Source organism: Leptonotus elevatus, chromosome 15, assembly GCF_054856555.1.
Source record: "Leptonotus elevatus isolate MCC_2025b chromosome 15, RoL_Lele_1.0, whole genome shotgun sequence".
Lineage (NCBI taxonomy): Eukaryota > Metazoa > Chordata > Actinopteri > Syngnathiformes > Syngnathidae > Leptonotus > Leptonotus elevatus.
The window spans coordinates 6,872,929-6,885,666 of NC_141253.1; the positions used below are offsets into that span (position 1 = coordinate 6,872,929).

The following is a 12,738-nucleotide window of genomic DNA, read 5'->3' on the forward strand; positions in this document are numbered from 1 at the left end:
TCAGTATGTAAGCTTCCGTCTGCATTTTTTCCCTCTCACCTTGATTAAGATGGAGGAGGATTTATTAAGCTTGTCAAATTCAACAACGGGAAGCCAATTGTAATTTCAAAGTGTAAAGTGGACAGTGTTGTTACTGAAAATATGAGGATAATTTTCTTATTGACTTTTTTGTATTCTAATTTCTCTTCCTATAGGAATACAGTACACGCAACACTGACAATTCCCTTCAGTTTTTCATAACTGAAATTACCTTTTAACTCATTCACTGCCATTTTTCCACTAGGAGTATGAAAACCTAGAACTATTAAAGTCTTGTGATTGATTACAATCAAAAATGTTAGTCACCTGATGCAATTAGAAAAAAAAGAAAAGATTATAAAAAATGAGGGGCGTCAGGCGATTACAATTTTTTATTGTAATTAATGGCATGACTTCACTAGTTAACTCACGATTAATCACACATTTTACATCTGTTCTTAATGTACAATTTTAAAAAATTCTAGGTTTTCATACTCTTGTTAACAAAAGTGGGAAAAAATGTTAAACTAATAGAAATAGTTCAAATGAATTTTTGACGTCTATAGCCGTCAATGGCTGTTAACCATCTTGCTTTCACGCTGCCATTAAGAATTTGTGGTACATAATCGTTTTCGGCCAAAAGGTCAAAGTCATATGCCAGTCACATCCACTTGGCTGACACAACGCTGTGTCCCTGGATAGTGAACTGAGAGGAACAGGTAGTCATATAAACCAAATACATTCCTTCAAAAATCGAACTCTTAAGGAATGTGAGATTTGGTCTTTCTCAATTCACAGTTGAATAACTATTCTGTAGTAAATGATTTATCAGCCAGAAAGAAAACCAGTGCAATCTGATGGATGTAATGTTCTAATGTCATGACACACTTTTGTATTGGATGCTCTGCTGATGGATGACGTTGAGAACAGAGGAGCCTCAGTCACCCCGGACAGTTGTGTGGTTACTGCATGGAGTATTTCCAACGTTGTACCCCGTGGCTCAAAGTTAGCACTTTTCTTTACCTAATAACCATCATTTTTCTTGTCAAACCTTCAGACATATGCTCGCTCATATGTACAGAGCCACGAGTTACGGTTGACAGCCAAGCATTTTTTTGACCTGGGGATGAGAACTACTAGAGCCTATGGAGTCCACGTTTATTGATTGCGGCTGCTTCAGATGATTGATCAGGAAAGACTGTTGGTAGTGCCGTGAGAATATATCTAATCCAATTGGAGTCGTGTGGGATCACGTTTTGTCAAAAGTCTAAGTCAAGTTTGCGGAAAAAAAAGGGAATATCAGAGGTGAGCAATTTAAAAAATGTTGCTGGTCTTCTCCAGCTTCCGTATGTCTTTGTTTCCATTGCTTGTCTTGTGAAATTTGGACGATAATTACAATGAAAAGTAACTACTGTGTGGCAGAAACTAAATTTTGGCTCTCTTCTGTCTTTTCTTCCCCACTACACAGCTACCCGGCCTGTGACAATAGGTGAGGGTGGCGACAAAGATTAAATTTGGAGCTGTGCTTTCTGGTTGCCATCTTCCTCATCGCGACTTCACTCCCAAATAGATAAAGCCAACTTTTTTTTCTCATCAAGAACAACGGCATCTGATTTGGAGTTGCTGAATTGTCTTCCCAGCAGCCTCACACTAAGCTGCAAATCAGTCTAAATTGCATATCATTTGGAATACAGTACATGTGTTTAGTGCTGACACTATCGAATATTTTTAGAAGCGATTAATCTATCGATTATTCAATCGATGAATCGACTAATTGGATTCATTTTAATTTTGCATTAAAGTGCATTACAAAAGCATTTTTTCCCCCTGATTACTGTTTATTAACCAGTGATTTGTGGCTCCAAACGATTATGTGATTATTAAAATAGTTGTATCACCTGTCGATTAATTTTGACAGCTCTACATGTGTTGAACTAACTCTACGAAATTTGGACCTGCAGTTTTGAGACATGTCACCTCAACACCAGCGAAACAAAGTACTTGTCTTCACCATGCAGAGACAAAATAATGAATCCAGCAACATGCCCCCTTCAGTCACCAGTTTTTTTGTATCTCTTCAACATTCACATGCTCCTTTTGATAGACCCAGATGTGCGTTGCTGTTGCAAACCCACATGCTTGGAGCTCAAACAACCTCAGAGAGCATACAGATCAGCTAAATGAGCAACATGAGAACTTGTAAACACTCACCAAGTCTCCCTTGTATTCAGACCAGTGCCAGACCTCGGAGCTACAAAACTTGAAAACAATACCTAACGCCAACTAGTGTTACTGTTGTACATCTCTATTTTGTCATTGACTATTAAAAGTTCATATGCTAACAAAACAAGAAATGTGATTGGAGGATAATTTTGGAGATTTAAATTGAATGAGACTTTAATGGAATAGCGAAGAGTTCATGTCCTTTCCTCTATTACAGCAAAAACAATTCCAGTGGGATTGATGGCTTCCCCTATGGGTTACATACCATCACTGGTGATATACTGCAGTACGATGCCTTGAATTATTTAACATTATACCGCAAGGAGAATAGACATAAAACACAGCAAAGACGATACGAACAAGGGGGTTGGATGAATGAATTTATGCTATCAACAACACACACGCAGCCCACAGAGATAAATATTGCAGGCCACAAAGGCAGGAAACATGAAGCTGTTAAACAAATCATGCGCCACGATGAGACAGCTCGAACATACTGTAGGTCAATATAGGTCGATGAAGATGTTACTGGTTCAATCTTGTGACAGCTTGACATTCGTTTTGGTCAACCTTGTGGTCCTTTCTAAACCAAGCATTCATGAACATGGAAACATTGAAACGTGGAAGTTTCGGAGCAAAAAAAATATAATTTCAAGTGATGAAAGGAGCTTGCAGACTGCAAATAAAAGGACGAAGAAGAAAAATCCCATTTCATGTTTGTAAAAACAAGAATTTGAAGGCTATTTGGGCGACGGTCGATCATAGCATGATTAATTAAAGAGGCTATAAATACTAGTCAGTATTTCAGTCTTAAGTCATGCACGGGATCTACTTAACATTTCCTTTGTGAAAATTGCAGGATATAGCTGGAGGCATCAAATTTCCTCATCTCATATGTGAATGCTTATATTTGAACAAGATTGGCACCCAAACTATTTGTGACATTACAAGTCATGCTTCAAGGCCTTTCCTCATTTCCACTGAAAGTCAGGGAAAGTTTACTCTGACATCAAGTAATGTTAAATCATATGCCAAACTTGTTTCAAACATCATTCTACACTGTGGAGCTCAAATATTTAATTATAGGAACTGGAGGGAAACTTTTTTTTTCTTTTTTTACATCAAGGAAGCTAACTATAACTCAAGAGAAAATCTTTGAGGATGCAGCAGGGAGAATATATTGTCCCCTAATTAAGTTCCTGATGGGAACAGGCTTAATTATTATTTTTTCCTCACTGCCAGTCTACATGTGCACTCTGCAGCATTTTTTTTTTTTAAGTGTAAGACGGTAAGAGTAGAAAGATCTTTTGATGGGTACTTAGCAACCAAGATGTTTTTGCGCATCTCTACTTTGCCGCAGTTATCATTGCTCTCTTCTGAAAGAAAATATGTCTCTTTAATCAGCTGTGGTGTGAGGTATGTTAAAGGGTGATTTCCCCTTGACAGAAGCTTGCGCTGGTGTTGGACTCAAACTTAGTAGCAACTGATGGTGATGAGTGTTTGAATAAGATATGTCAGTCATTACCACAATAGGAATGACACGGGCACGAATTTAAGACCGCAATGTAATTACTAGAAAAGTGAACAGTTTGGGTATCTTCTTCTTCACTTTTCACATACAATTATACCCGAAAAGAAAAAGGGCTGACGGGATGAAGCCGAAGTTTATTAATTCACGTTCCCAGAATGCAATAGGATGCAGATAATCAAAGTGGTAATTCGTCATCTAGTTGTGTGGATTATCAAGTTGTTGATTGATGCAAAAGTTCGTCTTCCCAATATTCTTTGTTGATCAAAACGTTGATTCGTTCTCTTGTTTGATCAGTTTGGTCCAGTAGCATCGGATAGCTAAGGATAAATGGCAGCCCGCATCCAGCCACGCCCCTCAGACGGTTTCTTCCTCGTCTCGATTTCTGTTCATCGCCGCGTTCCGACGAGCAATCATCTCCAGGTGGTTCAGCTGTGTAGACAAGTTCATTGCTATTCTATTCGTGGCGATGTTGGATGCAGCTAGGTCGTTCTTCACCACAGGCTGGCTTGCACTCCAGTGATGGTGCTCAGAGCGCAGTGTGGACATCGTTCCATACTTGAATATTTTGTGAAAGACCACAAACACGTTCTTGGATCTATCAGAACTTCACGCAGCTGTTAGAATAGCTAAGAATAGCTACGAATGCCAAGAAAACAAACATTTTTTTTGCTTGTTTTAGAGCCATGTGTAAGATGCTGTTTCATTTATTAATCCTTAGAGCGAAGCCTTCCTGTGATATTATATTTTACGGGGTGAAATTTTCTCTAACCTCTTGGGCTACATTTTCCTTCTTCAGCTTCCTCCCTTTTGTATAACAACCTAAATTGAAGTTGTAAACTTTTTGAGAGTCTTTATATCGGGACACATTAGAAATTGTTAAATTGATCAGAAACGGTTAGAAGTGGGTCAAGAAGTTGTCCGCTTGTGACATCATGAGCAGAAATCCATTATTCAGGCTTAATACAACAGCATGCTTCAATTAAAAAGTCTGTCGGTTGTCCCAACATCATTCTCTGAGATAGTATATGTGTCGCCATTATTGATCAGACCAATCCATTGGTGCATTACGATTTTAATCAAATCATGCTCATTTGAAACCAGCAAAACCAACAGTTGATTCGATTGATTGTGGCATACTTGGCTGTGATGTCATCTTGCACCTGACGAAGCCATGAACAGGATATGTTAATTATTCACGCTGATGTCCGGCACAAGGTTTTTCCCGACAGGTCTACCCTCATGTATTCTACCCGTCAAAGTCTCTTAGCTTGCTTTTCCATTACCGACTCCCAAGATGAATGAGCCTTTTGCTTTGCACTGACCACAGCCACAGTCACTGGCACTGAATGATGCTATACATCATTTACTCAAGGAAAGGTTCACACGTTTCAAAGATTTCCCCACAGGGGGGAAAAAACAAATTTCCCTTAGATCTGTCCACCGGCTGTTTGTCTCCCCGTTTATTGGTTTGTCTCAGACTGGTGATCAGCTTTTGGCATCTCCCCGCCTGTCGCTTGCTATTTCTCTCTTTTTATTTCTTAGTCCTCGCCATTCTCCTTTTTTATTTTCGTCTCATTGACAAGTGCAGCAGGGACATAAGGGTTTTGTTTCTTGTTCTGTTTTGTGTCTCTGAATTCCATCCATCCATTTTCTGTATCGCTTATCCCCACTAGGTGTGCTGGAGCCTACACCAGCTGACTTTGGTCAAGTACACCATGAACTGGTCGACAGCCAATCACGGGGTCCAAAAAGACAAACAACCATTCACACTCAGATTCACACTTCCAGGCAATTTAGAGTCCTCAATAACCTAACCTACTCATTTTTAATCTTCATAATGTTACATCCAAAATTGTGTTGTCTTGACAAGAGACTGGTTACAACCTGGACTGGTCGCAAGGCACATATAGGTAAATACCTCTAAAAATGTAATCTTCACTTGGTCATATATTTTTATATTGACTTTAAACTTTTTTTCCCCACATGTTGATACCAAATATCGTTAAAAGAAAAACAAATTGTGCATGATATTATATTTAGACATGAACTCTATGTCCAACTAATGTTGTAGAGAGGAGAATACAATCTCTCAGATGCAGTGATTTCAGTCGAGGCGTCAATGGTACTTTCTGTGATTGAATAGTTCGAACCTGCAGCCCAGCAAGTAAAATGCCAAGTCTGGGCCTTCATGAAAGCATGTACACTCCGAGGCAGTGGTCACAAGAAAATGGGCTCCATGCCACACTAATTTAATTCTGCCAAGAGCTGCTGTCACTCCTGATATATCTATTATTCATGTGAAGGGGCCATAAGAAAAGGTCAATTTACTGAAAGGAAGCTTCTATTGATTAAATAAATGTAAATGGTTGCAAAAAAATAAAAGATCTTTATCATTCCCAAAACCCAAATTTTGATTTAAGATCATGTGTATGTGTTATTTTGGTAAGTGTAAGGAAATTCTTACAACAGTACGAAATACCAATATCCTCAGAGGTAAAGCTGTTTATATCAAACAAATAAGAGGAACAATCAACAAAATCGATATACAGTACATACAAATACTGTATCTTCACACAATGAACATGTGCGGAATAAGTTATTGTAGTTGGATTCCAGGTATACAGAAATGGCAAACATACTGTACAAAAGTATTATGGTGCTTTAGCTTATACTGGAGTTGATGGAAAACGTGTTGTAAGGGGTCTTGTTTGTCTCCACCGGCGCCGTGGTTGAGAAAGTGTCTAATGAGTCTTTAAAGACTTTTTGGCCTGAGAACAAACTGGATAATATACTGTAGCATCACTGTATTAATAAAAGCCCTTTCGCAATTTAAAAGCACGCTTTTAGTGATGCCAGCAATTAGCAACCAATTAACAGTAATCGTAGCTCAGTCTGTAAAAGAACTTGGCTGATTGCCGGGCTGGAAGAAACACATTTTTGTACAGACCCTGACCTGTTAGGTTAGATTATTTTGCCAAACGTGATGAACTGAACTAGTGTAAACTTTGGAGAATTTACAGTAATGTAATTTATCTATTCAACTCCAGATATGATATTTGGGAATTGAGTGTCCAAAGGATGGATTTTTCTTTCTTTCTTTCTTTCTTTTTAAACATGGTGCTACATAAAAACAGGACCAGCTTTGTTTGCTACTCTCTGCAAACCATATTGATCCATTACATATTAAGCACAAGACAGTTTTATAGCTGCAATCGAGCTGCAAGTCTCAATACATTGAACTGTAAATGACTATGAACTGAATTAAATGTAAACCAGATTGGAGGATTGAATTTACCGTAAAGACACGCAGAGATATGACGACCTGCTGCATAACAGAAACAGATTGTGTAAATCCTCGGTTTGGACTCTTGAAGTACAACAGTAAATAAACAGTCATAAAGACACCAAACTCAAAATGCTTCATATACTGGGCTCTAAAAAAAAAAATTGCTAATTGAAATCTTGGTCCTGTTAAGAGGCTGACTAATCCCAATAAATGGACTTCCCTCAGCAAAACAGTCAAACTTGATTTGTATTGCTCTTAAATAATGGTGGCAGTTGCAGCAGCAGGGCATTTGTGCTTGTTGGCTGCATCCTATCCCAAATGCCAATCAAGAGATGGCTTGCCAAAACTGATTGTATGGAACTCGTCTTGAAGAAAACCTTTCGCGTGTCACCTGTCCACCGGCTGTGTAAAGGTGTTGAGGAGGTCATTTGTAACAATGTTATTTGGCTCGTGACTGTCAAAGGTGAGAATGGCAGTTTTGTAGACAGTCAAAATTGTCTCCTAAAAAACATTGTATAGCATGTGTTCAGTGCCTTCTTGCATAAAGTTTACTGCATCCATTTTCCTATTAGCCTCATTGTGGTGAGAAAAATAAATAAATGTTAACTGCGGACCAATAAAACAGTCTTACCTTAGCTTTGATAACGAGTGACAACGCATGGTGATGCTAAAAGCTATAAAGTTATATTACACCAATGTCTCAGCATCAGATATTATCATTAATTTGTTGACGTTGGTTGTACAGACTTCTTAAAAGAGTATAACAAAATACAACTGAAAACTTTGACTGTTTTCAGGCAATCTAACGGGCTACTATTGGAAGACGTCATATTTATGCCTCTTGTAAAATGGATAGAAATGTGCGTGGGAGGCGAACATGTCAGAAATGTTCAAGTGTGTAAAATAATTACCTTAGAATGATTATAATCGTGCAGGCCAGACCCATTTGTCACCTACATCTACACATTAAAAGTGGCAGTCAGCAGGAGAGACATAAATTATACTCATAAAAGCCTTGGGCATAAGGGGGCTTTGCTGTGTAGCTTTCAGTCAGGCAGTCGGCTCCTACTAACTCCTGATGTATTACGATGCCTTTGAGGGAAACTCGATATCGGTACCAGTCCATGAGAGCCTGTAAAGGTGAAATGATCCGTTATTACCAAAGCTGTAACAAGGGCCCATTTATTTCTCATCCGGCAATTTTGAGGGCAAACTTTGTATGGCGCTTGTAAGATGTTGCGTGTGGCATATGTATAAAATGGAACCTCTGAAGTTGATTTGCTGCGACTGTACAAGTCAGAATTTGATCAAGAGAGGTTTTCCTCTTATATTGCACTAAAGACATTCACATTCTTCACAGTACGTCAGCATATTGTGTCAGTCAGATTCTACAAAATAACCTGAAAAAATGTGTTTTGCTTTTCTTTGGCTTACTGTTTATGAGGTTTTATTTGATTCAACAACAACAGTCTCACAGTGGACAGCTTTACACAACCTGGAGAGTGGTTGTGATTAGGTGACAAGCTCAAGGGTTGGGTGGCTGAATTAGTCAAAAATCTTAACCTATTAAGCAAATGTCACTGGACTAAATGTTACTCTATTCCATTCTGTTACGTAACATTTTCGTAAATATATGTAACATATTACATCGAAGACAGCAGTTCTGAGGGTCAGTGTTCTAATCTTGGCTGTGGCCTTTCTGTGTGGAGTTTACATTATATTATAGGCCCCATTGCCTCATATGTACCGTATTATCCTGATTACAACTCATAACAGCCTTTTAATGGCCCGGTAACAGCCCATTTCATTCTGTAAACCTGCTTTATTGATGAGCAACTGCAACGGTACAACAACAGGCGACAGGCAACTCACTTAGCAGAGTATATTATGATACAGTGTGTCATTTGTCCTGGTTATAGCTGTGAGCATACTCTAGCCACGGACCGAGTCACTATGCATTTGAATAAGGCAGACTTAGAAAAAAAATCGGAGTCACTTCGCACCTTGTTTTCACACGACTTTCATGAATGAGGGTTTAAGCCTTTGCCTATGGGTAGATTTTAACAAAGCATGAGCAAAGCGAGTAAATAATAGAAGCTGAGATAAAAGCTTTACAAAGCTTTGCTCCATTTTTGACTATGGACTCTATTCAATTTATTCTATAACCTTGATGTGCTACTTGCCTTAAACATTACATTGTTACATCATGTTCAAAATGTAAGTGTTTGTAAAAGTATAGTTGAGATCTGGGTCCAAATGAAGTGTGTTTATGCAGTGTGGTTGAAGTTCTGGCATTTTCTTCCTTTTTTTTTTAATTCATTAAATAAATAAATCCATGTTAATATGGTACATATACTTTGTACAATGTACATACAGCAGTGAAGAATTCTAAACTAATCTGTACAATAACGAATATTAAATCAACACTAATTTTAGAATGCACAAATGCACCTCAACGGAAGTAGTGTATATGGAGACATCCTTACAACTTGTAAATAAAAAGAATCAGACGGTTCAGCGCAGTTACAGCACACACGCACGTACAGTCGCACACGCACAGTCGATTCGAACAGCCTGCTTGATTTCCTACTCGCACATTTGCCACATATAAAAACAGACATTAAAAAATATATGTGCGGTTAATAGTCGTTTCTGATCAATCATACTACATCATTTACAAACATATATATTTTTTTAAATCCAAATGTGATTATTATTTCGCATTTTATGGCGTTCAAAGATATGACGAAAGTGCCGACCAAGGCACGAAGCTACATTTACTTATTTCCAACATGGCGACCGACGCTACCTAGCATTTTGTGCCCGAGAAACACTGATTAGCTTCTCACCTGGTCCCGTTGCCAGCCTTTGTTTCTCATTAAATACTACTTCGATACATATATTACCTATTTTTAACATTTATTTGGAGATGTATCGTCGCGGGACATCAAAGAAGGACCCGAACAGCAAACCGGCGACAGAAGCTAGTGACAGTGAAAAATACGCCGACCTTTTGGTGTTCGGCTACGCCTGTAAAGTGTTCCGAGACGACGAAAGGGCTCTTTACCACGAACGTGGAAAGCATCTAATTCCATGGATGGGGGACAAGAGCATCATGATTGATAGGTCGGTTGAACACTTTAACCGAAACACTATGCTAACCGTCTATCCGATCCGTTAGCCTTTTTCAAAGTTGACGGAACTGGTTGGAGTTAGTCTTGCAGAAGCCCGGGGATGCCTGAAACTGTCGAGAATGTTTACTCCATGTGCAATCGTGTTTTTGGACGTTCTTCAGTGCGTTTATAAGAAAGGAAACGACATTTCCAGAGTAACATATTGATGTGAAAATCCCACCTTTTTATTTTTATTTTTTGCTAGCTCCTATGACGCTCACTTGTAAACGCCTCAATTATTTTATTGTTCCTGTCTCAAACAAATAATTATACTTCTGGTATCCAACTCTTTATGTTTTACTATCAATTGGGCTTTACATTTGGCTTGGTGGAATTTAAATTCCTCTGGAAATGTTAACTTCTTCTTGCATATATTTCCGCTGAATATGATGTAGTAAAAACTGTGACTGTTTTAATTTGTTTGTTCTTTTCCCAATTAAATTCTACCTAAAATACCTGTCAATGAGCATGTCCTACCTACGAGGCTTTCACAACACACACACTCTAACCTTTCTTTTGAATCACCTTGACCCACAGTGGCCCAAGTTTTTTCATCTGTACAGCCTTTGTATGTGTGTCTTAATCACATAACCCAGTTCTTTCCACAGCAAGGTAGGCTAAAGGGGTCCCGACAAACCCTGAAAGCCAACCTCAGCACCCCATTTCTTTGTCTTCCTGAAGAAACTACAACTGAGCGATGGAGTAGAAGGACGAACCCAGGAAAATGTCGTCCGTTTGCGTTCTTGCGGATAGGTATTTATGTATCCGGGTTTGTGTGAATGTAACTCTCTTTACAGATTTAGAAGTATTGATGAGTGTTACAGGGGGAACCCTGTAAGGTAAGGGGAGTTGCTTTTATTTTGATGTATGGTTTTTGGTTTTAATTATATTGTTAGCCTTCAGAGGAACATTGTAGCATTTTCCAAGCACATTCACTTTAAGCAGGCTGCCAGAATATTTTGTATAATAGTTAGGGGTGTTATAGACTACCCGCCCCTGGTAAGTAGGCCTTCTATGTAGATAAAAGTTTTTGTCAAATTCCTTCTCACTAATGCGTCATTTCATTCAACAGATATGATGGGCGTGGTCACTTACATGACCTTTCAGAGTATGACAGTGGGTCGTGGAACACATCCTACCAGCTGTCGGAGGAAGAGGCCAGAATCGAGGCACTCTGCGACGAAGAAAGATATCTGGCCTTTCACACTGACATGTTAGAAGAGGAGGCGAGACAAGGTAGGCATGGACACGCTATACTCTACATAGACAAGGAGTTAATCAATTTATGATAATTGCTTTGAGTGTTGTTGATTAGACCTTGTACAGTATTTTGCCTTGTGTCTTCTGTTTATTCTTGTGTAAAGTAAAGCTGAATTGAGTCTCAATTGAGATTTCTAGACACAAGGCTATGCGCTTTATACCCGAAGTTACGACAAAACAGGACTCGTTCCTATCAAGCTTTTGTGTTGACTTGGTACTTTAAGCACTAAGGAACTTTTCAACCTGAATAAAATATTTCCATAACTCTTCTGATGAAACATCGACTTAAAACTAGTTGAATGGTACATTTGCCAGGGCCCGAAGGGGTCTGTATCATTTTTACTGGCAATAAGCAACTTTGAGGAGGATGGTAGGAACACTGCCACACAACAAAACTACAAATGTGCTGACTTCTTTATGGAATACATCACTTCCCCTTTCCCCCATTCGTTACAAAGAAGTCAATTTGAATGTGTATGAGCTCAAACTCGACGCAATGCACTTGTCCTCATGGAAAATGTGGTCTTCCTTCTAATGAGGGGGCGGTCCTAAGGGTGTCTTGGGTTGGACTCCGTCATTGCAAGCTGCCTTTCATTTGTCGATTGAGCGTGTCGGCAAACAAGGAAGTCTCGCCGACTTGAATGGAGAGCTCCAGCAATGGACGACTATCTGGTCCACTGTCACCTCGACTTGTTGTCGAGCAACTCAAGTCGCAAGTTGTGGTGACAGTGGACAAGATAGTCGTCCATTGCTGGAGTTCTCCAATGCAAGCCGGCGAGACTTCCTTCTTTGCCGACACGCTCAATCGACAAATGAATGGCAGCTTGCAACGACAGAGTCCAACCCAAGACACGCTTAGGACTGCCCCCTCTTTTGAATAACATTTTGTCCTGACAGTATGGACCAAAACTGAAATAAAAAATAAATAAATGACTAAATGAATAAATAAATTACTAAATAAATAAATACATGACTAAAAGTAAAAAATAAACTGACACCTCTAGTAAATATTTTTGGTGCATTACAGCCACCTTCTTCAGCATGCTGAAGAAGGTGGCCACCGTCAGCAATGCAACAAAAGTATTTGCCAACGGCCCAAAGAAAGTCAACACGTTTAGGGAACGGGGTTTTTCGGTGCCAGTCTAAGCTCTCATTTTAATATTGCTGGCATTGGGCCGAAGCCTCATAAGTAGCAAATTTCGTAATTTGTCAAAATCTTTATTATGGTCGGTCCACGTGTGTGGGTG

The 12,738-nt window shown here is 39.1% G+C and overlaps 1 protein-coding gene across 4 annotated transcripts in view; it reads left to right on the forward strand.

Moving 5' to 3' along the window:
• The window catches only part of sfswap (splicing factor SWAP), a 47,014-nt gene that overhangs the window by 2,925 nt on the left and 31,351 nt on the right, over positions 1-12,738 (forward strand). For 2 of the 4 annotated variants that reach the window (XM_086096655.1, XM_086096656.1), the window contains exons 1-2: positions 9,821-10,184; positions 11,304-11,467. In XM_086096655.1, coding sequence (XP_085952781.1) covers positions 9,988-10,184; positions 11,304-11,467 — 361 coding nt within the window. In that variant the 5' untranslated portion in view covers positions 9,821-9,987. Of the gene's footprint in view, positions 1-9,820; positions 10,185-11,303; positions 11,468-12,738 lie in introns of those variants that run through there. The other 2 variants (XM_086096658.1, XM_086096657.1) reach the window with 2 other exon arrangements.